Source organism: Monodelphis domestica, chromosome 8, assembly GCF_027887165.1.
Source record: "Monodelphis domestica isolate mMonDom1 chromosome 8, mMonDom1.pri, whole genome shotgun sequence".
NCBI classification, from domain to species: domain Eukaryota; kingdom Metazoa; phylum Chordata; class Mammalia; order Didelphimorphia; family Didelphidae; genus Monodelphis; species Monodelphis domestica.
In genome coordinates this window covers 15,286,764-15,313,916 of record NC_077234.1, presented here as the reverse complement: position 1 = coordinate 15,313,916, position 27,153 = coordinate 15,286,764, and the positions used below count along the sequence as shown (strand labels likewise).

General features: G+C 43.0%; 1 protein-coding gene across 1 annotated transcript in view; it reads right to left on the bottom strand.

The window, feature by feature from the left end:
• Positions 1-800: 800 nt before the first annotated feature.
• ARHGEF26 (Rho guanine nucleotide exchange factor 26) overlaps positions 801-27,153 on the bottom strand; it is a 156,919-nt gene continuing 130,566 nt past the window's right edge. Inside the window, 4 exon segments of the mRNA XM_001372560.3 lie at positions 801-1,090; positions 2,152-2,256; positions 2,666-2,733; positions 12,897-13,106. Coding sequence (XP_001372597.2) covers positions 948-1,090; positions 2,152-2,256; positions 2,666-2,733; positions 12,897-13,106 — 526 coding nt within the window. The 3' untranslated portion in view covers positions 801-947.

Genomic DNA, 27,153 nt, shown 5'->3' with positions numbered 1-27,153 from the left:
TGGACCATAGAAGACACAGAATAAAGGTTTCTCCTCTTTCATTCCCTTCAGGGGCAGCTGGATAGAGTGAGTGAGGAATACCTCAAATGTTTGACAGTTGTGTGACCCTGAGGAAGCTGATCTCCCTTTGCTCATCCATAAAATGGGGATAACAATCATACACCTACCTCCCACGATCTGAGGTAAAGCGCCTGGCACGTAGTAAAGGCCACCACCATTACTCCTCACCAAGATGTCCCCGGGGCCACAAGAGCCTTTCCCTCAGCAATAGTCAGCCAGGAAGTCTGAAGGTCCCTCCTTGAGGCATAAATGCCAGACCTGGACCCTAGAAGGTTGGGATGAGGAGGGAGACTCCATTCCCTTCAGACCTCAGGGCTCTCACACACCCAAATTCTGAACTGAGCCCTCTGGACCTTTGACCATATGGCGTGACGGACCCTTCCCTTTTCCTGTTGACAAGCTCTCCTGAGAGCTCTGAGGCCAGGAGAAAAAGGCTAAAGTTTGCCAATGGATCTCTGGGAATGGCCAATCCAAGAGCCTTCTTGTGGACGCCCAACCAGAACCGGTTATGGAATGTCTATGCCGCTCCAGTTTCGGACAAGCATCGTCCTGACTCTCCCAGAACCTGGTTGGGTTTTCCAGGTTCTCCAGGCAGAGAGACGACCCCCTACAGGTTCTGCTCCTGCACCCGACCCCGTCACCCTGAAGTAAAGCAGAACTGAGCCCAAATCTCTGCTCTGGAGAACTAGAAGCATTCAAGAGACAGTCTGTCTCCTAAGAGAGCAGGGTAGCTGTCCAGGTTTGAAGAAAAGTGATTTTTATTATCATTTAATAAAATAGGCTGTGTTAAAAAAATAATAAAATAACAAAACTAGTACAAACCAACCAGCCCACCATGACCATTTAGTGCAAATCTTGGCATCCCCAAAGGGGAGACACTGGGAGAGCTATACGTTGGTCTCCAGTCCAAGCAACCGTCCCATCCGCTCCACATTCTTATCTATCGTTGCCCGACAGGTGATCTCCTTGGCACACTCCATGGGAAACCAGCCCCTCTCGCCATCCCGTAGACGTTCACCTTCGTACCAACCTGCAAGGACAGTCAGCCAAGGTGCTAAGTGTTCGTAGTGGCTCTACTATGTGCCCGGCCCCAAACTAGGTGCGAGCAAGCAGGGATCCAAGGAGAAGCCCAAGAGCTGTTCCCTGTTCTCCAGGGACGCCCAAACTAAATTATCTTGTATTCCTCTTAGTATTTGATGAATTCTCCCTATTAGATACTTGTTTTATTTATTGATGATTAGATTTAGAGCTGAAAGGGATCTAGTCCAACCTCCTTCATTTTACAGATGAGGAAACTGAGGCCTGGAGATTTGAGTGGACTGTTCAGGGTCAGAGCTGTAGGAGTAGTAGAACCAGGGTATAAATAAACCCAAGGGCTATTTCCCTAAAACTCAAAGGGATCTTATCCCATTTTGTCCAATTCTCTTATCTTACAGTTTTCAGAAACTGAGGCCAACAGAGGTTAAACAACTGACCCAAGGTCACCAGAAGTAAATGGCAAGACTATCCTTGAATGCTGACCCGAAATACAGCAAGGACTATATCGCATGCTCTCTACCACATGCTCTCCTGACTTTTCTAAATGTTTTAGGGGAAAGGAATACCACAAATTCATTACAAAACCCCTATCTGGAAAAGGTCATGAGACGTTTGTGGTCATCTAGAATGTCCAGAATCCAGGATCGCCTGGTTTGCTCAGTGTAGCTCCCCTGAGGCAATCATACCCTTCCTTTTTTCCTGTTTAAAACAAGTCTTTAATTACATGTAAAAATAAGTGTTTAAAATTGTGAGTTCCAGATTTGTTTCCTCCTTCCCTGCCCCTTGACAGTAAACAATCCAATGTAGGCTCTACGCTTCTTTTCAAGCCAATCTCCACCATTCCTCACCCCTGTGGGCCCCCAAAGGTGGGCAATCAGTGATCAGCTCTTAGATTTGCCAGTAAGCACCTACGTGAGAGGCTGCTCACCTAGAACAGTCCCACTCACCCTGATGGTCTGGAAGAGACCGAAACTGAAAGGAAGTGAAAATGGCTCTTTCTGGTCTTGAATCCACCCCTGGGGAAGAGCTCCAAGCCAAAGAACATGTACCCACCGTCACTGACGTGCTGGTAAACCAAGACCACATCCGACACCTGGAGGGACAGCTCGTCTGGCTGCTTGGCAGTGAATGTGCGAATGATTTCCACTTGGGTAAGCACTAAGGAGAGAAGGGAAGGTCCTGAGTGAACTCCAAGGAATGGGAGTCAAGAGTTCTTTTAAATGCAAAGCCAATCAGTGTGGTCCATGGCCATTCGCTCGTCCCCTTGAAACCACGAGGAGACTGAAAAATGTTTAGGTAGAGTAGTAAAGTCATTCCAATTGTTTAGAACATTCCTATTCCGCCAGGTCAACCCTCTTCCTTTTTAGAAGGGTCTTCCAAGATTGGGTGCTTAAGGGTGGCCAGCCTTGAACATGACACCCAATGGGAAACAAGCCAATAAACAACGAGAGCACTGAGAAAGGAGGGGATGGGAAGGAAGGACAGGTGATGCTCGAGCCGCTACCCTGGCAATGACCAGCAGGGGGCAGCATTTCTCAAGTGACCCCCTCAAATCCCTGCTACTTACTGGTCCTGTCCAAGCTCTGCCGGTCACTGCTGTGCCCCAAGGCAGTTATCCAGCGGGCTCTCTCACTCCTAGGAGCAGAAAAGAGGAGGAAAAATTAGATCCCCAATCTCAAAACTCCCCCATTCTAGATCCCCAGCATAGTCCAGTGAAATCAACTGGATTTGGAGTGCTAACTGGTGGTGTGACCCTATTTGGGGTTTTCTTGACAAAGATTCTGGAGTGGTTGGCCATGCCCTTCTCCAGTTCATTTTCTAGATGAGAGAACTGAGGCAAATAGGGTTATGTGACTTGCCCAGGGTCCCACAGCTAGGAAGGCTGGATTTGAACTTAGGAAGGTGAGTCTTCCTGAGTCCAGGCCAGGTACCATCTAGCTACCTTGACCTGAGTTCAAATTTTGCCTCTGTAGCTTGGCATGGTGGATAGATCACAGGTCTTTGAATAAGGATGACATGAGTGTGACTCCTGCTTCATAAACATACTAGTTAGTTGTATTACCTTGGACAGGCCACTTTATACTGAGGAACCCTCATTTTCTTCATCCATAGAATGGGTATAATAATAGCACTTCACAGGGCTGCTATGTAGATGAAATGAGCCAATCTATGTAAACCATCAGGCTGAGTCTCCATAACTTGGCCCCTGCCTACGTTTCCAGCTTTTGTCTGCTTTACTACCTTCTACATCCTCTTCAGACTAGGGGCCACCCGCCTCCTTGCTGTTCTCCTGAATTCTTTTTACTGGCTTGTCTACCATATCTGGAATTCTGGACCTCCTCACTTCCACCTCTAGGAAGCCCCAGCTTTCAGCTCCAATCTCACCTGCAAGAAGCCTTCCCAAGCCCAGCCCTCTCCCCAGCTTCCCTCCGAGCTCCCCTCCCATGGATAAGGTAGAGTTTCCGTAATCCAGTCTCTACAAAGATGGCGTCTCCCCAGATAGAATGAAACTCTTCAAGATGGCAGCCTGGCTTCTGCTTCTCTTTGTATTTTTAACAGTTAGCACAACGGTGGGCCCATGGAAGACACTTTAGAAAAGGCACTCCCTGTCCGCCTTTCTAGCCTTCCTCCCAGTACTGTAGAGCCCAAGGACACTGACCTCTTTGCAATTGCTACAACACAAATTCCATTTCCCAACTCCACATCTTTGTAATGGCCATGCCCCCTGCCTGGATGGCTCTGCTCCTTCCCCTTCATCTCAAATAAACCTGATCTCCTTTGAGAGTCATCTCAGAACCCGTCTTCAGCAGAAGGTCTTTCCAGGTCCCCTGCCATGGATTCCTTTATTATTTCCCAGTGCACTTGCATAATGCTGTTTGCAAAGTGCTTTTCAAATATTATCACCTTTTATCCTGACAACACCTGCTCTTAGTATACTCATTTAGCAGAAACAGAAATGGAGGCAGGAGTTGAATTCGAGACTTCTGGATTTTTAGGTCTAGCTCGATCCACTGTGCCACCTTGTTGTATCATGTAAGGTGATAAAAATAAGGTCTTGATGAAATAAGAAATTGTTTTTGAACAAAGGAAAGTCCCCTAAAGTTTTCATGTCTCTTGTAACCTCCTTCTAAAGGGCAAAATACATTTTTATTGGTTTTATTTTCTTCCTCTGAAATTTTAGAGTAATTTAAAAGTCTCTTTCTGAGAAAACCATCTCTCATTCAGAGGTGACTGGAAAAGGCTGTTAGTGCCTCTCAAAGTCATCGGTTTTTCAGGATCGTTTCTTTCCCATCTTCGCCCGCTTTGGAGATGCCACAAGACACGTTATGCCCCAATCAGGTTTGACTCATCCCCCTCTTAGAAAAACCAAGATCCACAAATGGGCCACTGAGGGGCTCCCTTTCTTCTCAGGCTATTCCAAGCTTTGGAAGAAAACCCAAACCACCACCATTGGTAGCCAAGGCTGCGTCTGGTGCATCCCGAAGCCAGAGGTTTGCTGCTTGTCTCTGGTTTCCACCAGGAAGAGAGAATCAGTCCCTTTTGTGGAGGGAGCTGCACCGCGCTAAGAGCATCTCCACATGCTACCCCACTCAGAGATGGGAGAAGGACAGAACAAGACATTTCTTGTTGCTCTTGTCTGAGGCTGAGGCAGATGTTTCTGGAAGCAGCTCCAGCCAGCCAGGTTCCCTCTTCCCACCTTCGGGCTGTCAGACTAAAGGATCCCCCCAGGGTGACAAAGAGATCTGCCAGCTGAGGCTAAGAAAGAACTCTAAGAACAGGAAAAATGAGGGACTCAGTCCTAGCACTTTGTGAGAGTCTGGGTGATAAGGACCCCTGGAGTTAGAGAATACGAGTCCTTGCTCTGTGTGACCTTAGACAAGTCCTGTGACTTCTCTGGGCCTCAGTTTCCTTCCCTGTAAACTCAAGAATTTAGCCTAGATGCCCCAGAAGTTCCCTTTTAGCTCTAAATATTGATTTATCTGACCTTCGGACTCATCACAGAAGCAAAAGAGCCGTCACTGGAGATGGACCCTTTTACCAAGACTATTAGTGAATGAATCACTTCTTATGCATAAAACAAAGCTGTGAAACACAGAACACACACACACACACACACACACACACACACACACACCAGCAGTTTTTCACAGCAGTTCTTCAAGGAATGACTAGGAAGACAAGGATTCCAAAATGGCAGTACCATGGCTAGATGGAAGTTGGCCTGAAAAGGATTGAATCCTAATCCTACTCCTAAAGCAGAACACAAGGAGTCTGAAAAACATCTAGAAAGACATTTTGCAAAAATAAGGCATCATTACCATTAAGTTTTTAAGAAGCAGTGAGGGAAAGAGTTCTAGAGTTGGAGTTCAAGATCTTGAGTTCAAATCATGTGTTCATTGCTGACTATTTGTGACCTTAGATTTCACTGATCTTCTCACGGCCTCAGTTTTTTCATCTATAAAGTGACAAGGGAATTGAACTAGATGCCCTTGAAGGTCCCCTCTAGGTTTGTGATCCTCTAATTTTAAAATTCAATGGGTTCAACTGTTGACAGAAATTTTCCCATGTAAACTTTTTCTTCCAAAGTCTACGGTTGGTTTTTTAGGTCGCCAAAATCCATCTCAACATTTGCTGTTTTATGCGCTCATCCTTTGCTTCCTGCAAATTAAATCATTAAGAGCAGCAGGAAACAAGAAGGCGGGCCAGGCCAGACAAAGCCCCTTTCTCTAAGGGGCCCAGGACCGTGCTTCAGAGCATTTACAACAGTCTTCCCTTTCATCGGCCTCTTTTCTCTTTGTTGGGAGAGACAGTCTGGGGATGGGGCAGTGCTGGATCCTGGACTAAAAGGACTGTGTCCCATCTGTAAAAAGCACCAGGCAAAGGAGCCGATGGCACATCAGTGCAAAGATCTGACTGACCCCTCTGACACACAGAGCTCTGAATTCTACTGTAAACTCAGGAAGCCGGTGATAGGTCTCCTGCGCCAAAGGCTCTAAGAGCGATGCCAGCTGCAGCTGTCCAGGCTTCCCTTTAATGAGCCCAGACAAAGGAGTCTGCTGGCTCTCACCACCCTCCTGGAAGATGAAGAGGTTGGGGAGGAGGGCTGAGGAAGTGACTGGACTAAAACATCCTTGCTTTTTAAAAAAATGGTGCCTTCTGCACTTTCCACCAGATTATACTATTGTCTTGTTCACAATAAAAGAGTAAACTTTACCCAATAAACAGAAAGTGTGCTATATTTGGATAAGACGTTAAAGCTTGTTTTCAGTTGAGTAACAAAAGACATTTAGAAGTAAGCAGAGTACACCGGAAGGTTGCTTCAATGGTTATGGCTCAGAGGAAGGCGGCAAAAGCTGATGGGAGTTAAGGGAAGGGGACTTCCTTGATATGCAGTGGATGACTGATGCTAACCTAAGATGCCTGGGAAGAGGATGATAGCAAAGACCCTGCTGGGTGTCTCTTCAGGTGCTGGGGTCGCTGCGTCCTCAGCGGCCACAGTTCCAGTGACCCAGAAGAGAGTTCTAGCCACTCAAGGCTTTGGCAACATCGGTGGTTCCATGTGGTTTTACCAGTGGGAATGGAATCAGTGGAAATGGAAAGAGACATGGTTTTATCAATGGAAAATACACAATGGAATGCATTAACAACTGCTTTGCCATTGCACCCTAAAGTCTGGATTCTAGACCCAAGCCCTGCCTCAGAGCAGATGTGAAAGCTTGACTAATTAACTCACCTCATTTCTATGCATCCAACCACCAAGCACGGCCACAAAAAGTGGGATAGTTCTTGCCCTCAAGTGGCTTCCATTCAAAAGGAAGGGTTAGCCAAGATGACCTCATTGGCCCAGCCAGCTCTCACGTGCTAGGATTCAAAGATCCTCCCCAAGCCCGCTTCATTCCCTAAACCTGACCAACCTCCTTACCCTGATTCTTTGTGATGTGACCAAACTTGTCCACCAGTTCTTCTGTGATTCCTTCTGTCTTGGCCCACCCCTGGGTGCCTAGAATGGACTCCCTTCCAAAACTACCAACTATGCGAGCCTTCCTTTCCTCGAGGTTCAGCTCATGAGCCATCTCCTCCATGAAACCTTCTCCCATTAGGTTACTCCCTCTTCCTCCCCCTGTACAGTTGGAAAATCTTGAACCTTTGAACTACCTTCTCTAGAATTCCTTTTGCATCTCCCAGCAACCCTTTCCCTGCATCCTCACTTTTGCGTGGTTACATGATTGGCTATAAGTTTGCTGAAACTCCTCCCTCTTCTTTTCTTTCTGGGGCTTAAGTGAGTTAGCTCCCTTTTAACTCTAGGATTTTCTTTTAAATTTTAATAAATCTCATAAATATACTACTTGATTTATTGTATGCTAATTTTAATTATCACATCCCCATGCCTGAAATCGCTCAAGTTACAGCTTAAGATCATAGGTTTAGAGCCAGTACAACTCCCTGATTTTACAGAGAAAGTGACCAAGGCTCAGCACAAGTTACTTGTCCAAGGTCACACAAGTAGTAACTATTAGAACTATGATTCAGAGCTGCATCTTCACACTAGAGGTGCTTACTAAATGCTCTCTCTATCTACCAGATTCATCCATCATCTATCCATCTACCTCCATCTGTTTACCTACCTATCTATATCTATCTGTCCATCTATCCTGTTAAGATTAAAATTGCCTAACTGTAACAGTTAAAATTTAGTTTCTCTGCTAGAAGTATCCCTTAAATAATAATTTGTGATCTCACACTCAGGGAGATTAGAGAGAATTCTGGGAACTATTAAGAACTTCTGGGGATTGAAGTCCAGGGTTCAAATCTCCATTTTTACAATCCATCTATCCACTTAGATTCTATTTATCCACCCATCTCTCTGTGTCTCTGTTTCTCTGTCTCTCTGTTTCTCTGTCTCTCTGTATCTCTCTCCCTCTCAGTCTCTCTCTCTCTCTCTGTCTCTCTCTCTCTCTGTCTCTCTCTCTCTCTGTCTCTCTCTCTCTTTCTCTCTCTCCCTCCCTCCCCCTACCCCCCAGTTCTGCATTATTTGAATTCTTCCTATATCATTTTGGTGAGTCTGTAGTTTCATTATCCATCACCAACAAAGACCAAAACTGTTTCAAGAATTACTATTGAATCCTCCAACCACTCAAAAAAAAAAAAAGCCATCTGCTGTGAAGTCAGCCTTCTATTAAAGTGAGACAGAACATGTTATGCTGACCTTGGGAGCTGGATTTAGGAAGAAAACCCAGGTTCAAATCCTGTCTTAGGTAGTTATTAGTTGTGTGACTTTAGACAAGTCACTGACATTTGCTCTCAAGTACCTCTTTTGTAGGATGAGGGGGTTGCCTTAATGGCTCCTGAGATCCTCTTCAATTCTGGATCTAAGGTCCTTTCCATGCCTCAATGCTTCCTTGGGGTGTGGCAAGGATCTCAGGTTTCTGCAGCCTATTATTTTCTTGTGTAAAGCCTTTGCTCAAAGAGTAGGGAGTTGAGCTATAGAAAGTCACCTTGGCTTACTGTCACTAGTCCTGGGCCACAAACTGGGTGCCTTCTATTTGAGGCACAGCCAGTATACAAACCTAAAAATAATGGCTTCACCCATTTAAATAAGGGGCCAGAGATTGTGTTTGTTTGTTTGTTTTTAATCTTCTACGTGACTGAGAGGGCAGCTGGGTTGTGCAGTGATTAGAGGGTTGGACCTGAAGTCAGGAAGAGTTCAAATCTGGCCTCCAGCACTTACTTGTTGGGTGACTCTCGGCAAATCGCTTCATCCTATTTGCCTCAGTTTTCTCATCTATAAAATGAGCTGGCGAAGGCAATGACAAATCACTCGGGTATCTTTACCAAGAATGGATTCACAAGGAATTGGACACACTAAAAATGACTGAATAATGACAACTCAGTGATTGGCAGAAAACATGCATTTGGGGAAAAGAACAGGCATGTAAGGCCCAATGGTGCTCCATTCTGCCTTCCTTTTTCCTGTTTTGGTATTTGCCAAACTTTGGCTGAGAAGGTGTTTGGGTCAAAGCCATTGGAATGCTTCATGACCTTTGATGATGAATTGAAGCAATGCAGCTGCTTTTCCTGGAGGAAAACGGCTCGGTGGGACCAGAATTCTTAACCTGGGTGTCTCTGGACCCTGAAGATGCTTCAGAGGATTCATGAATTTAGACAGAGGAAAATGATTCTTTGATGTCCACATAATTACTCTCCTCTGGAATCTTCAGTGCATTAAAGGGCTTGCTTCTGAGAAGGGATCCACGGCCATCACTAGAGCATTCCCCAGGGGTCCAGGCTCCATGAAGGCTAGGCAGCCCTAGCTAAGGGGAACCATGCTACCCTCGCTGCCTTGAGGGTTTGAAAGAGGAGGGATTAGATGCATCCTGCTTGGCAGAAACAATGCGTGCAAACGAGGATGCAGATGTCCTTCCCAATGTCAGGGGACCCTTTCTACCAATGAGAGTTAGTAGAGAGGAGAGAGAGCCTCTACTTGGGCTCAAATTGAGTGTGTTATCCTTTGGAAGACATGACCCGTCAACCCACATTTATGAAGCACCTCATACGTGCTAAGCCCTGTGCCAAGAGATGGAGATATGAAGAGGAGCCCGTTTTGTTTGTAAGTCACCGACTTGCTGAGGCCCCAGAGTAGAAGCTGAAGAGCGAGGGCAGTCTTTGCTGGTGGAGGGAGTGTGCTTGCCTGGAAGCTCCCTTCCTCAGTGGAATCACAGGCCCTGGCCCTAGCCTAGAAATTCTGTTCCAGGTCAGGCACAATCTTTGGTCTCAGTGAACCGAAGATCTTTTTCTGACCAAACCACTGAGCTTTCTGCCTGGCTCTAAGAAAACCAAAGAACAGAATGTAATTATACTTTGATGACATAACCATGGATGGCCCATCACATATATTTGCCTAAAATTAGCTTCAAAAATATGGAAAAACTCTCATTTAATTAGTGCTTGCAATGTCCTTTTGGATATATGATGTTGGGCAGCCTTCGGATAACAACTGGAACAGTGGGCACTGTTTAGATTTGTGAGAAGGGAATTCCCCTCCCTTTGTTTGAGGCTATCAATTAGCATTTACCATTGAGATGTGCAGGGATAGACAGGCCCTCAGAGGAAGGGAAACTGATCCCACAGGCACTTCCCCACCCTATCCCCCTGGGCGGTGCCAGGCAAATTAAGAAACTATGATTGGTTCCTGAGATGTGATGTGAGCAAGCTAGTGGGTGGAGAAAACTGCTTATACAGCATGATGGAGCCTGTCACCTCTATCAGTGGTGAGCTTCGTTCCATCAGAATGGCACATAGGGTGGTAGGCTAGGCAACTCTCTACCTCTTTCATACATTTCCCTCTCTTTACTATCCCTACTTGGACCAGCCTCATAATTTAATTTTTAACTATTACAGATTGAAGCAGACTTTTTTCGCTTTCTCTTTCTTGCTTTTTTGGGCAATATGGCCAATATGGAAATATGTTTTGCTTGCCTTCACATGTATAATTGCTATCATATTGCTTGTTTTCTCAAGGGACTGGAGAGAAGAAGAGAATTTGGTACTCAAAAAAACCTAAAAAATAAGTCATTATTATTATTATTATTTTTAAGAAAGTGGCTCAGTCGATCAAGAGCCAGGTTGAGAGATGAGAGGTGCTACGTTCAAATCTGGCCTCAGACACTTCCTAGCTGTATGACCCTGGGCAAGTCACTTCATCCTCACTGTCTAGCCTTTGCTACTCTTTTGCCTTGTAAGTAATACAGAGCCTTAATTCTAAGCTGGAAGGTAAGGGTAAGAAAGAGAGGAAGTGGGCTCTATTAGGTATTATAGATATTTTACAAATGAGGAAACTGAGGTTTAGGGACATGAATTGATTTGTTCCAAGTTGAATGAAATAAAGGGCATTAAGCACTTACCATGTGCCAAGCACTGTGTTAAGTGGTGAAGATCCATAGGGAATATGGATTGTCTTATGGTTTTATTGCTATAGAGGACTCCCAAGTGAGGAAACTTATTTGTGGTCTTAGAGCAGAGGTTCTCAAAGTTTGGGCTGGGAACCCTTAGGGTATCCTCAAGACTCTTTCACGGAGTCCATGAGGTCAAAAGCATCTTTATAACAATACTAAGATGTCGTCATTTTGAATAGAACACACAGTGCCGCGTTCACAAAGCTCTTTGGGGTCCTTGATAAGGTTTCTTTTCTTTTCTTATTAATAGAAGTTATTTACAAAGTGTTTCAGCTGCTCCCCACATCATAGAGGACTCAATACCTTTTAAAGGGTGTAGAGGGGTCCTGTCTTAGACTAGAACACCGAGAACTGGCACTTGCCACTGAGCAAGTTTAGGGCAGAGCCCAGCTCTTAAGAGGCCTGCTTTCTCCTACTACAGTAAGGGATCCAGATACAAAGGAGAAAATAGCAAGGTAGCCTCTCCCTTCAAGAAGCTTCCATTCAAACAGGGAAATACAATACAGAGAGGGGCCAGGGAAGTCTTGGGCATAAGGAGGGAAGAAATTGCTTGGCAAGTTTTTCCCAGAATAGTTCTGTTGCTTTGATTATTATTCCTAAAGCCAGATGTGGAAATGATGTGTATGTCTGTGGGGGTATGATGGAGGGTGCTCCAAATGGCAGCATGCCATGAAGATGCCCAAGGAGACCGGGAGAGGCTCTGTGTCAGGCTAGATAAAGTGAGGTGTCACCCGTCAGGAGTCCAGGGACTCAGGAAAATCACTAGAGTGGCTGTAGCCACTATAGACCAAAGGATGTGAAGCAGGGTCTTCCTGGCTCCAGATTTAGCCCCTTGTCCTCCTGTACAGGGCTCAAAGATCCCTCAAAAACAGGAGCCAACGCCCCCAAAGCATAAAGAGCAAGCCTGAAGAATTGATAGAGGATGTCATTAACAGCATCCAACATACCCAAACCTATTGCAAACTTCTTACTTAATGTGAATTACTGAATGGCAAAAGAAAGCCAATTGGAGAGAGACAGAGACATGGTCAGAGAGAGAGAAAGAAAGAGAGACAGAAACGAAGAGGAAAGAAACAAAAAGAGAGACAGAGACAAAATCAGTAGGAGAGAGAGAGACAAGACAGAGGAGAGAGGAGAGAGACAGACAGAGACAGGGATAGAGAGAGAAAAAGAGAGAGACAGAGACAAAAACAGTAGGAGAGAGAGAGAGATAAGACAGAGGATAGAGGAGAGACAGACAGAGACAGGGACAGAGAGAGACAGAAACAGAGAGGAAAGAGGTTAAAAGAGAGACAGATAGAGACAAAAACAGTAGCAGAGAGAGAGACAGACAAAAGAGAGAGGAAGAGAAGAGAGGAGAGAGATAGACAGACAGTGATAGAGAGAGAGTAAAAAAGAGAGACAGAGATAGAGAGAGAAAAACAGTAACAGAGTAGGGAAACAGGGAGAAAGAGAAGAGAAAGGCAGAGAGAAACAGAGACAAAGAAAGAGACAGGCAGACACAGAGAAAGAGACAGACAGAAGAGAGAAAAGAGATAAGTGGGGTAAGAGGAGATGAGAGAGGAGAGAGATAGACAGAGACAGAAAGAGAAAGAAAAAGAGGGAGACAGAGATAGAGAGAGCAGAAACAAAAATAGAAACAGAGAGGAGGGAGACAGGGAGAAAGAGGAGAGAGAAACAGACAATGAGAGAGACAGAGACCATAAACAGAAATGAGAAAGACAGAGATAAGAGAGAAAGAGAGGAGAAGGTGAGGAGAGAGGAGAGAGACAGAGAGAGGCTTTTTAAAGGGACGTCTGTTAGCATGTATGCCTCAGCCCCAACCCTTGCCCACCCAGGACTTACTGAGTCTCAGCTCCCAGGAGCATTTCCACTTTCTCGCTTGCGTGGTTACTGAGGACAGTCAGAGTGAACAGGTGACTGGCAGAGCTCTGTCGGGAGTAAAGCATGGTGGAGCTGTTCTTCAGCGGGGAGGAATTGGGCTCTTCATTGTCCCAAAGTTCTACTAACAGTTGATCCCTCAAAGAGTAATCATTGACTGTGTAACTTTCTTCACTATAAGAAAAAATAGAAAACAAAGAAAAAGAGGTTCAGAAGCCCCACTTTTCCCATGAGAACAGGCTACAAAGTTTGCCTGGACATGACTTTCAATCTTGGTTTGAATTACACCTTGGTTTGCTGTTTTCTGTAACTTAGACTATTTCCCAGCTCATAGAGGAATCAGGTTTCATAATTAGAACCCAGCTCCTTCCCTGCTTTATTTGAGCAGAAAGATCCAGAATATTGCTATATGAAATGAGACAAAGCCATCCGCATCACACTGCCATTCTTGGATCATATAAACTATTACTACAGAAACAATTTCTCTCTCTCTTTTTCCCATCTCCTCCTCTGAACACAGAGGCCCAATGCAGGAGAGTCAGTACAAAGATAACGGGATTGTTTTGTCCTTAGGTCTTACCCCAAAGAATTCAAAAATAGTTCAGTGCACCCAAGAATTTCTGAAACTGCTCTTTACAAACATCGGTTTCTCTACAAAAGGAAAAGAACATCTTTGGTAGAAAAATTTGCATGCCTTTCCTATCCATATTTGTCCTTCCAAAAAAACAAAGCTAAAAGCCATCAAGGGGCAGTCAGGTGGTTCAGTAGCTAGAGTTCTAGGTCTAGGGACTGGAGGTCCTGAAATCAAATTTGGCCTCAGACACTTCCTAGTTGTGTGACCCTGAGAAAGTCTTGGACTGAAGAGTACAAGAGGAAGCAGCTAGGTGGTTCCATGGATAAGAGAGCTAGGCTTAGAGAGGAGAGATTCTGGATTCAAATCTGGCCTCAGATACTTTCTAGCTGCATGACCCTGGCCAAGTCACTTAATCCCCATTACCTAGTTCTTACTGCTCTTCCATCTTGGAACCAATACATAGAATTGATTATAAGAGAGAAGAGAAGGATCTAAAAAATAAGTCATCTCTCCATTCATCTTCAGAGCTAACTTTGGTATTAAGGGTAATAGAGTCTTTTTCAAAATTCTGATGCTCTTTGGCCCAAAGATGGCAGTGCCTTCAACAGAAAAAAGTTAATCTGGAAGAGGGGACAGGTAGGAAGGTTACAGGTAGGAGATGGGAAAGATAAGGCTGAAGACTGAATATGTTTAATCTCACATACATCATTAATGAATAAAACCAAATCGAGATGATCTATGATGTTATCCTGACACATCAAATACCAAGATGGTAATCATATATGGGAAAAAGATGGTGAAACCTCCCCAAATGGATATTTAGTTTCTGTAACTCTTTCCTTCGCTGCCTCCCAGCTTCTGTGAAAATCCTGCAGTTTACAAGAAACCTGCAGGTCAGAGAACACAAGGACATTGTTCACGGCCAAGCTGTGCTTAGCTGAATCATCCAGAGCAGGGAAATGAAGACTTGCTGTTCTTTCCATTAGAGTTTCAGGTTGCACCTCGAACAGATGAGTGAACAGGTATCGGCCAACAACCTCGGACTAAGGAAGAAGGCACTGGAGCATCAGGGACAGAGAAAGGAACGTTGTTCAAGGTGGGGCTATTTGGGATCTCCCCTAAAATGATGGAAGTGCTCCAAGGACTCTAGTAGAAGGTGGTTTTACCTTGCAGGAGTTACTCCTAAGAGCTCTGAAATGAGCATCAAAATATGGGGCTGACATGTTCGGATCAGCTCTGCAAGTGGAATGGCCATTTAAGGCTTAACCAGCAATGGAAATGTACATGGAAATATGGCGATTCCCATTCTTTCTTCCTTCTCAGAAAGAATACTAACTCAAATGCCTCGGAGATGCTTCCAATCTGGTAACTAGATATACCGAAATCAAATAAAATGTTCATTTGCCTAATAGGAAGATGCCCAATTGACCACCAGTGTATTTATTAACAACTCATATGTATGCCTTTTAGAATTTAGAGAAGCCTTTACTCACCACAGCCTGGTGAGGAAGGCAATGAGGGTATTATTGTCCCCATTTTACAGAAGAAGGCAGCATGGTACAGAGATAGAGTGCTAGGCTGGAAGTCAGGAAGTGCTGAGTTCCGTTTCTACCTCTGACACATACTGGCTGTGGGACAAATCTCATCACTTCCATAGTCTTTAAGGTCTTCTTCCACAAGTCTTTAAGCAACCCTATAAATTGTGGACGTGATAATTCTGCACCCATAGGTTGGGTTCCTCTACAATCCCTCAAGAAAGGTAATTTGCTACAACTGAAATCACAGGTGCAAACTCTGCCCTTATTTGATGAGAGGATACCAGATCTTAGAAAGAGGAAGGCAACTTCTCCCTGGGACCAAGTTACCTCTTAATCCCTCTGTGCTCTAGGCAGCCCTTGAAGACTCTCGTGGAGGTCTTTGACCTGCTTTAGTAAGGGGAGTCCCCTGAACCAGTGAAGTTATACATCCAGTCCCTCTCTCTCTCTCCACAAAGTTAACAAATCTCCAAGCCAGGGTTTGAAGCTACTATGTCTTCTCTACTCCAAGTACACTCTCCATAAACACTGACTTTCTGCAACAAGGCATTCCACACCAAGTCCAAAGCCTCTGTTAAGAAACAATGTCTAGGTCTAGTGAATTGAGGAACTTGCTGTCCTTTCATCAGACCATAAACTGGGTTCAGTTATGGACATGGTATCTTGGAAGGTCCCTGGTTGGCCAGAGAATGTCAAGAGGAGCACAACGACGGGGATAAGGGGCCCTGAGTTCATTCCATAGAAGAACTGGTTAAAGGAACTGGGCCTGTTGATCCGGAAAGGGAGGCTTAGAGAAGGAACTTGATAGCTGTCTTTGAAGGGCAGTCATGTGGATGAAGGATTAGACGGGGTCTATTTGGTCCTCTGAGTCAGAATCAGGGCCAGATGTATGGTTGATGCAGGGGAAAATTCCCAAAGCAATTAATGGTCCAGAAGTAGAAAGTGTTGTCTGGGTGGGTACATGGAGGACTGTGGGGCTCTTCAGGCAGTCCAAAAAGCTCCTCGTTGGGTACACTAGAGCTAGGAGGCTTATTCAGGTAGACTACATCTGGGATTCAATCAAAAGGATTCTTTGCTTTTATGGTCTTGTTTCCAAACTAAAAAATGGCGATAGAATTTTCTTTAACGATTCTTTACTGACTACCCCAGAAAGACCATTTAGCATTGGAGGCTCTATTCAGTTTTTCTAGGATTATATGTCAAACCAAGACAGGGTGAAAAGTTCACTTTTATTGTAAGTGAAAAAGAAATCTCTTTCATAAAACAATAGTTGTACAGTCATTACTTCTTTATCCGTATTGGCTATTGTTCAAGTCTCACGAAGTAAAAAATGTGAAACCTTAGCCAGCGCGTGTGCGCGCGACACACGCACACACACGCACACACACACACACACACACGCACACACACACACGCACACACACACACACACCTCCCTCTCTTATTCATTTATTCTTTCATCCCCATGAACCCTAGGTCCAAATCAATCAGTAAAAGGCTGCCCTGGCTCCCCCAACTACTATGTAAGTGGAAGAACAGTCTAGCCACTTCACAAAAGGTGTAATGAGGCCAGCCAACACCTGTCATGTCTTGCACCTTGGAATCCACAAATTGTATTATACTTATATCTGGCAACTGAAGAGAAGATGGAAGGCTGATGGGGTCTCCACCCCAGTTTAGTATATCTGAATGGCATTCCTGAGTTCAGTCTCTTGGCCGCCATGATGCTTTTCTCCACTCTAGCCTGTCCATTCATGTCCAAATACAGTAAACTAGACTGAGGGGAAAAAGAACTCTTTTCAGGGGGAAATAGTTCATTAGACTTCCTCATCTTTAAGTTGTTGACCTCCCTTTATTCAAGAAGCAGATGGTGTCCAGTTTCTGAAACAATTTGTGTCGTGTCATTAGGAAATGGCATTGCTCGGAAAGAAAGAGACCAATGGAAAAGTGTCTTTCCCCTTCGCTGTAAAGCTTACGTGGTGACTTCCTTTGATTGTCTTGCATGACCTCGCCAGTTGACCAGCTGTCCATCCACACCAGCTGCTTCAGAGAAGCAACTGGTTGCTCTCAGGACAGCAGCAGCAGATTTGTATAAATAAGCCCATCACTGTCTCACTTGGATAGTGAACAGTGAACTACTGAAGCCGGGCCAAATGCTTGGCAATGGTACACTCAGCTGCTAGGGAACAACTATAGTCAGGGAATAAGAGCTGAACCTTCTCCTCAGTGGTGCACCAAAGACAAAATGAAACCATCGCTGCCATCAGAGACCAAGCTCTGGTTGGGGAAATGACATATACATGCAACACATACACAGTAGGAACATGGGCTCATAGAGGTAGAACTGGGAGAGGTCTCACAGGCCATCTAGTCCACTCTCCTCACTTTAGAGATAAGAAAATGAAAATGAAGGCCAGGGAGACAAAGAAATTTTCCTAAGGTCACATAGGTAATAAGTATTAGAGGCCAAATTTGAACCCAGGTCTTCTGATGTCAGTCAATGCTCTTTCCCCTGGTATTATGCTGCCCCTAAATATCAGGTAATTTTGGAAAGCTTGGGTCAAGAGTGGGGATCAGGGGGAGGAAGAGGAGGTAGCATTAGAAGCTGGGAAAATGCCAAGGGCACCACAGAGAAAGACAGAAAAGGTGCTGAAGAGGAAGCAGGAAAACTATCTAGAAGCTTTACTAAGCTCACAGTTTTCTCAAGGTCCTACCATGGGGCTACTAGATGGTGCAATGGATAGAGTGCTAGATTTACAATCAGGAAGACCTGAGTTCAAATCCAACATCAGACACAAAGTGAAATATGTGAAACATTAGCTAGTACACAAACACACCCCTCTCACATCCATTCATTCATCTATTCACCTCCATGAATCCTAGGTCCAAATTAATAAGTAAAAAGTTGTCCTGCCTACTCCAGCTACTATGAAAATGGAAAAATAGTTTAGTCACTACCTATGTGACCTTGGGCAAGTCACTTTACCCTGGCTGCCTCAGTTTCCTCATTGTTTAATGAAATGAAGAAGGAAATGGCAAACCACTCCAGTATTTGTCCAAGATAAAAACCCCAAATGGGATCACAAAGAGTCAGACACAACTGCAAGTGACTAGATTACAACATTGGCACTGGTTCCATTCTCTCTGCAGACCTGATGAAAATATAACCTCTTATGTGCCAGGTCCCATTGGATCATAGAATAGTGGACTTTGAAAATCAAGCCATTCTCCAGTTGATAAATGGTCAAGGGACCTGAATAGGCAGTTTTCAGCCAAAGAATAATGGACTTTGAGCTACAAGGCATCTCAGAGTTCATCCAGTCTAAGCCCCTCATTTTACAGATGAGAAGACAAAGGATCAGAAGTTACTTTTTTTGTGACACGAGTATTGAATACTATAGCAATTAGCCAATAACATTAGAATAAGGTCATTAATACCATAGGGATATGCTCCCGGGAACATTCAACTCAAAAGGAATTTTATCAGAATGACTTTTAGAGAAAAAAGGTTCAAATGAAAATAGGTCAAATTTTTTAAACAAAAATTAACTTTCAGGGTATGGCCTAAAGACAATACTGTTTCAGTTGTCTGTTTTTCTCTCATATTTTAAATTTTTCCTGCTATCTCTTCCAGCTTTGTTCCCTTTCCTTGGAAAAGGAATTGGTTTCTCTCATCCAGAATAAGTATTCAGTGATTTTCCTTCTTTGGTGGCAACCTCCCATTTCAATCTATGGTTTAACTCCAAATTTTTTGAATGAGGAGAACTTCCTCTTCCCTTAATTGTACTCCCATATAACCAACTACTTTCTCCACTCCCTAACCCATGCATAGGTGAAGGAAAAGAACAGGAGGTGTTAAGAGGGAGAAATCCAAGCTCTCAACAACCAATTTAAAATATGCTCCAAATCACAAATAAACAAGGAAATGCAAATGAAAGAAGCTCAGAGGTTCCAATTCACACTCATCAGAGCAGCAAAGATTGCAAAAATGGAAAAAGAAAACTTTTGGAGGGGAAGCAAGAAACAGAACACTAATACATTGTTGGTGGAGCTGAAAATTGTTCCAGGCATTCTGGAAAGCAATTTGGAAATGTCCCCTTAAATTCTCTAAATTGTTCAAATATACTCTTTGGACCAGTGATACCACTATTGGTCCATGCCCCAAAGAGATCAAAGAAAGAGGAAAAAGACCCATATGTACAAAAAGATTCATGCCAACTTTTTTTTTTTAACGACAACTGGAAACTAAGGGTTGTCTAAGAATTAGTGAATGGTTAATAAAGTGACATATTAACCATTCACTAATTCTTTTGTGATGCAAAAAAAAAATGAAGAGGACAAGTTTGGAGAAACTAAGAAATCTCATATGAAAAGTAAATAGAAGCAGGAGGACAATTTACACAAGAGTAGCAACATTGTAAGGGAAAACAACTTTGAAAGACTTCAGTACTCTAATCGATGCAATATTCCAGAGGGCTTGTGATGATGTGTGTTCCTCACATGCTGGCAGAGATGATGGGCTCAGGGTATAGGAGAAGAACTGCTGATGTGGATACTGGATTTTCTCTATTATGTATATTTGTTATAAAAATTTTGTTCCTCCCTTTTCAAAGTGGAAGGGGTGAGAGGAAGAGCAAAATTGTGACAGGTCTGACAAAAGAAAAAAGAAAAAGAGGGGAATTGTTGATTTAAAAAAGAAAGAAAGAAAGAAAAATGGAGGGGCAGCTAGATGGCACAGTGGATAGAGCCAGACCTAGAGACAAGAGATTGTGGGTTCAATCTGGCCTCAGACACTTCCTAGCTGTGTGACCCTGGGCAAGTCACTTAACCCCTTACAACTCTTCTACTTTGGAACCAATACTTAGTATTCATTCTAAGACAGAAGGTAAGGGTTTTGTTTTATTTTTTTAATGAACAGAAAAGGAAGGAAAGATCCAGTTACACGTTGAATTTATTTTATACTTAAAAGGAAAAGTAGGCTGGACATAAAAGATTCATAATTTCATTCCTTTGTTCTCTATTTTATTTATTCAGTTATAGAAGTTGTATTTGATTTTTTACATTCAGAATTAAAATATAAAAGTTGTTGATTTCAGTTGATGAAATCAAAACAAGACAAAACTTCAAAATTAGAAATGATTTCTGCTTCTTCTCTCCAATATTCACTTTCTTTGATCCCACCCTTTGCTGTTAAAATAGCCTTCACTGGTCCCCCAATTTTTATAATAATTTTTTTATTTCTTTTTTATTAAATTTTTAAGAAGGTTGGTGAGTCCTCATTGCTTTACTATCTTTCCACACCCTTATCAGGGTGGTACAGTGGACAGAATCCCAGTGCTGGAGTCAGAGGAGCTGCAGTCAATTCTCAACTCTGATATTTAATGAATTGATCAATTAACTCGTTATCATGCAGTAGTTAGTCATGTCTGACTCTTTGTGAGCCCCTTTGGGAATTTTCTTGGCAGATACTGGAGTGGTTGGCCATTTCCTTCTCCAGATCATTTTACAGATGCAGAAACTGGGGCCAACTGGGGATAAGTGACAGTGCCTGAAGCTAGATTTGAACTCAGGAAGATGTGTCTTCCTGACTCCAGGTCTTGGTGCTCCATTCACTGCCCTATATACACTGCACTAATTAATTAATTCAATAAACATTTATTAAATTGCCTACTATGTGCCAGGCACTGTATTTAATGCGCAAAGACTCTTTATCACCCAGATTCTCAGCTTCCTCATATATAAAACAAAGTGAACAAAGGGGAAATCTCTTGTTAACAAGGAACCCCTAAATCTCCCTCTAGACACCTCTAAGCATCATGAGTGCCATCTAATCTCTAACTCTAGGATCCCACCTTTCCAGTCCCAATTCTTCCTCTCTGAGCAAGTCCATCCTCCTTCAATACTAAATCAGATACCAAAATGACCAAAACAGATTTTTATCCCAAAGGTGTCTTCCTTGCTCTGCTCTATTTGTGTGCTTTGGATTAAGATTGGTTCTCCTGCTAGCGATACCTTCTCCACTCCCCAATAACTTATCCACCTACAAACTCCAGTGACTCTAGCAAGCTTTGCTGGACCACTCCAGCCTCCAGTGATGGAACTTGGAAATTGATATCTGAGACTTACATGCTACTCATCATCTTGTACTTTGAATCTGTTGCCTATGACGTAATAAATAACTCTAGGAAGATGCTTGCAGCACTTAGAGCTTAAATGACCTTGCCTAGGGTTCTGAGATAGGAAATAAATCCAGGACTTCCTGGCCTCGGCCACACTCACTCTAGGACGAAGTCTGGATCCTCCATCTATACTAATGCATCTATTATGAGCTAATTTTTTATACGTACATGCATTATCTCCCAATTCTAAATACAACTTCCTTGAGGATAGAGACCCATTCATATGCTTCTTGATGTTGCCCCAAAATAATTAGCAGAAAAACAGGACGTTGCTGTACAATTTCTTGTTGACTGATTATTGATCCTACTTCCATAATCGGCGTCTACATTTCCATCGCAGGCACTCAAAATGGTGGCCCTAAAGTGTTTCAAAATACTTACATCAGGGGGCAGCTGGGTAGCTCAGTGGATTGAGAGCCAGACCTAGAGACCGGAGGTCCTGGGTTCAAATCTGACCTCAGACACTTCCCAGCTGTATGACCCTGGGCAAGTCACTTGACCCCCATTGCCTAGCCCTGACCACTCTTCTGCCTTGGAGCCAATACACAGTATTGACTCCAAGATGGAAGGTAAGGGTTTAAAAAAAAATACTTACATCATTCAAAATAAATCTCAATCATATTCAATCTACTGAACTTAGGAGATCATAATTATAAAAATCAACTTCCTGACAGTTACAAAATTCTTTCTATTAGAAACAAAACTATAATCCAACATTTCCTGGCCTTTTTGGCCCAGTACAATTTTGTTCAAAATATTACACTTACATTTTCTAGTTTCTTTCTCAATTTTTCCTTCTCTCTTTTTGAACACACAAATAACCCAACAAGTGGCAGCTGGGAACAATTACATGTCTATACACATGAATGTACATTCAAATAAAAGGAAAACTAGCCTTGTTACCTACTGTTGATTTTAAAGAGGAAAACAATTTCCAGTGCCTCGCATCATTCCTTGTGCATAGAAGGAATTAAAATGTCTGTTGAATTGTTCCTGGGTTCAAAACCCAGGTTTTCGGACTCCAAATCCATAATTTCTGTCAAATCAATCATTCTTTCCACCGTATCAAACACCAAGTTGGTGCATTTCCCAAAGTAGACGCACATTCCAGCTCTAAACTCAGAAATGAGCCATACACCACATAATGTGCGGGAAGGTCTATAACCACAACTGAAATCAGACCACCAGGAAGTCAGCCACCTAGAACCTTCCAGAAAGACACCATAGAGAACAGAAAACGTGGCCTGGAGTTAAGAAGACTCCAGTTCAAATCTGGCCTCAGTCATTTCCTATCTCTTTGACCAAGGGCAAGTCACTGCAACTTTGCTTGCCTCAGTTTCCTTATCTGTAAAATGGTGATAATAATAGCATTTAACTCTTAGAGGTGTTATAAGGATAAAATGAAATATTTGTAAAGTACCTAACATAGTCCCTGGAATATTATAAGTACTATTTAAGTAGCTGATTTTTAGCTCATAATACAAATAGCTAATTTTTAGCTATTATTAACCATTCGTTATTACAATAAAACATTTATTAATATATTAATTAATTAATAATTAATTGATAATAATTAATTGATAATTAATATATTAATAAAGCATTTGCCTATATTTTTGAGAAACCAGATTCACTTTTTTTTTTAAACCCTTACCTTCCATCTTGGAGTCAATACTATTTATTGGCTCCAAGGCAGAAGAGTGGTAAGGTCTAGGCAATGGGGGTCAAGTGACTTGCCCAGGGTCACACAGCTAGGAAATGTCTGAGGCCAGATTTGAACCCAGGACTTCCCATCTCTAGGCCAAGCTCTCAATCCACTGAGCCACCCAGCTGCCCCCCAGATTGACCTTTGACAAAGTCAGCAGCTACCTAAGGCATTTTACTGAAGAAAAAAGAATCCTATATTGGTGTAGTGGCCTTGACAAGATGCTCCTTCAAGTAGAGAGCCCTATGAGCCCCATCTTCAAGGACTAGTAGCCCAATCCTATGAAGCTATCCGACAGACAATACAGAGGATATCTGCTCACAACAATCATAGGAGGCAGGTGCTATTGTTGTCCCTATTTTGCAACTGAAGACACTGAGGTAGATAGAAGGGAGTTGACTTGCCCAGAAATGCACAACTATCTGAAGTATGAAGTATCTGAAGTCAAATTTGAACTCAGCTCTTCTTGACCTCAGACCCAGAGCTCTATCGACAGCATCCAGGGAACCTGAGAGCCTGAAAGAAAGGATGGCGGTGCTTTTCATGCCAGATCTGGTGAGAGGGGGCAGGCTGAGAATGGCAGAGTCTTTCCCTCTGCCTATCCTACCCCCGACATGGAGACCCCTGCTCAGCCTTCAATTAGCCCATTCAGTTGCTGTCTCTGGAAATAATGACTTGGCTGGGTCTTCCTCATTGGCTATGGTGAAGGAAGCTCTCAGTAAAGGGACCCCACTAGAGGAGGGTGAATCTTGGCTAATTCATGTTATCTTAATTGCTGTGAATGGCTTTCCAGTTAGACCTGATTACCCAGCAGTACAATCACAATTACAGACCTCCTTCGAGTCAGATCCACAGTTCAGTTTAATTTTGCCATTCAAATCTGTGTATACATCATATACGCAAATACTATGTTCTCAGACTTCTTCAGAGTTCACCTCTAAAATAACCGCCCCCATTAAAAGGGATTTATGGCTTCCAAAGCCCTTTCTATCCAACCACCTGGCCCCTTCTACCTTTCCTGTTGGGCCCCTTCTCCTTCTCACCTACTCTCCTGGCAGGCCATACTGGCTCCTTCCTTACAGGTGACCTGGTGTCCCCCAACCCCAAGCCTTCGCAGGCTGTGTCCGTGGCTCGAATATTCTACCACCTTGCGCTGCACCCAGCCCCTTCTGGCATCGCTAGTTTCCTTCAAACTTGCCCTTCTTCCACAGGAAGCTGTTCTTGGTCATCCCAGCACCAGGTGCCCTACCTCCCAAGATAACTTCATCTTTGCATCCAACCTCTAGATGCTTGTATAGGCAAATGTGATCGCTTTCCATTAGAATGGAAGAGCTTGGAGGACAGGGATGGAACCTCTTTTTTGTCTGTATCCCTCCCCTACCCCCAGCAGTATAGCACAGAGCCTGGTGTGCAGTCAGCCTAATTTAAACTGGTTAACTGAGTCAGTGTAGTTACTAGAGATGAGGGTGATCCAAGCTCAGAGAAAACTCAAGCTCAGGTTTAGAGCTGGAAAGGACCTCAGGGGGGATTTAGTCTAAGTCTCTCATTTCACATAGGAAAACTGAGGACGGAGTTTAAGGGGAAGAGACTTGGCCCAAGGAACATGGGCACAATCACAGAAAAACGAATTATAATCTTTATTATTCTTTCAGAATGTCAGAAAAGGAGGGTCAAAAAAAAAAAGGATTTTACCAAAGGAAGAGTAATTAGGAAACTGGAGAAATTCCTCTTTATCCAATCGCTCTGCCATGAATTGAAAAATCCTTCAGCTGGAGAAATGACCAAGTTTAATCTTCTAAGAATATCTAAACTTGGACACCATCAACTGAACACTTAAAGTTAATATCCTGAGGAAGTGGTTTCTTTTGGGAGAGAGGACAGCTCCACTCAGCATACTCAGATAGGGAAATCACAGGTGAAAGAGCTGGAGAAGAGAAGATGCAATTCTGGTAGCAGCAGAAGGGTTGCATGGGAAGAAGCAGTGTGGGGTAATGACCTCACAGATCTTGGCTTGGCCATATCATCCCTATAGAAACTTCCTAAAGTGAGATGCTACAAATGGTACCAGTTCTGCACTGGTAGAAAGTCTGCTCACTGGGAATTCCAAATACTAAGCACCTAACACCATGCCTAGCATATAGTCGGCACCTAATAAATATTTGATTGATTGACAATAAAATCACTGATTTGGGCAAAAGAAAAATACATTGTAACTGTCATGAAACATTCGACATATAGAGGAAGGAATAAATTATTCCATTTAGGTCCAGGGGTTAAGACAAAGATCAATGGATGGAGTTACAAAAAAAATTTTAGCTCACTATAAGGAAAAATATACTAATGATCATTAAAATGTGAGTGAACAGCCTTATGGAGGTATCTGAGAAGGAGTTGAATGACCATTGATTAGGGATGTTGCAGTAGGAATTTATACTCTAGGCAGGGGTTGAGCCAACAAGGTGGAAGAGGGGATAGAAAACTGGGCTCTAATTAAGAGGTGCTGAATTCAAATCCCACCTCAAACTCTTAGGAGATACATGACCCAGAGCAAATGTGAAGATTGGATTTGGCTCTCTCCTTATTGTAACAATGAAGGTACTTAGCTCTTCCTTGATTGTGCAGATTAAATTGTAATCCCCTGTCTATTTTTAGATTTAATCCCCAAAAATGCAAACACAATATTTAAAGTTGAGTGGGAAGATCTGCCCATGTTAGATCTAATCACCAAAGGTGTAAATATTCCACTTAATCATGAAGTGACCCATGTGTGCTAATGGGTAAGGAATTAGAATCAACTGTCTTCTGGGTAGTCCTAGAGCAGAGTGTCAGCTGCGATTGGTAGATGTGGAATTAGGGGAAGTGATGCAAGAAAAAAGGTCTTTAAAAGAAAGAGACAAGGACCTGAATGTGGTTCTTCTGGAAGTTTGAAAGAGACCCACTTGGAGTGGAGCCTGCTGTAAGAAGTAATTCTACTGAAGTTGAGGCTAATAAAGAATATGCTGATTGAGCTGACATGGGGTGAGTGTAAAGGCTGACTTCCTTTCCTTGGCCTTTCTGGAGGCATCAGTCTCCCGAAAGGCTCATCATCTTGAGACTCCTTTCCCCTGGCTGGGGCCTTAGAATCCTACCTGGCTCAGAGGAAGCTGAAGCTCGCTCAATCTCTCTCTCTCTCTCTCTCTCTCTCTCCCCTTTTTTCTCCTCTCTTCCTTAATATTTTCCCTCTATTGTAAACATAAACTACCATAAATTCCATTCTGACTTTAGTAATTCATGTTTGGGATTTAGTAAATGAATCCGTGGTGACCAATTGAATATATTCAGTGCAACCATAAATTTAACACAAATTATTTAGCCCGGATTTTACCCTCAGTTTCCGACTCTATAAAATGAAGGTGTTGGACTCAATGGCTATTACTTAACCCTCAGTTTCTTCTTCCATAAAATAAGGAGGTTAGACATGGGGACTTCTAGCAACCCTTCTAGCCTTAATATAATAAAATAATTCTCTAACAATTTAATAATCCTTTAATCCTACTACCTCTGAGATCCATTCCAATTCTGCAATCCTGTAAAGATCCTGGTTGAGAATCTCTTAGGTGAAGACAGGTAACACAAATTTATTAATTCCTTACTCTCTACCAAGCACTGGGCACTTTTGATTTTCTGTGTCTATATAACTATTGGCAAAGTTCCCATTGTTTTGTTTTCAGACAATAGGAATTACAATGAATCAGAGAAGTCTGAAGAAGCCAATCCACTCATTGCCATTGACTAGTTCTCTTTTGTTAAGCTAGAGGTCAGGGAGACTAAGATCCAGAACTCGGGACACTGGAAATTGAGTAGTTGGATGGAGTAGAGACCCCAGAACTCCGGGCTTCTAGCCTAGAATTAGCCTTTTCTAGTGTTCTACACCAAGACTCTTGCATCATTTCTGACTTTTTACCTATGAAATACAAGCTTTAAGTTATATTTCTGAAAGTTGTGATGTTATGCCTTCGTGAGATGTAGTATTAAAGGAAATATAATTTTAACATGGAAAGATGGCATGTCATTGGGCTAAAGTCATTCCTTAATTGTATAAAATTTATGGCATGCCAGTTATCAGGAAGTGAAAAATCTTCTTTTGGATTTCCACAGGAAGGAAATGTCACAAAATGGAAGCTCTCTTCCCTATCCTCCCAACTGGAGGCCAAATATAGACTTGGAAATATGCTTAGTAGCAGTTTCT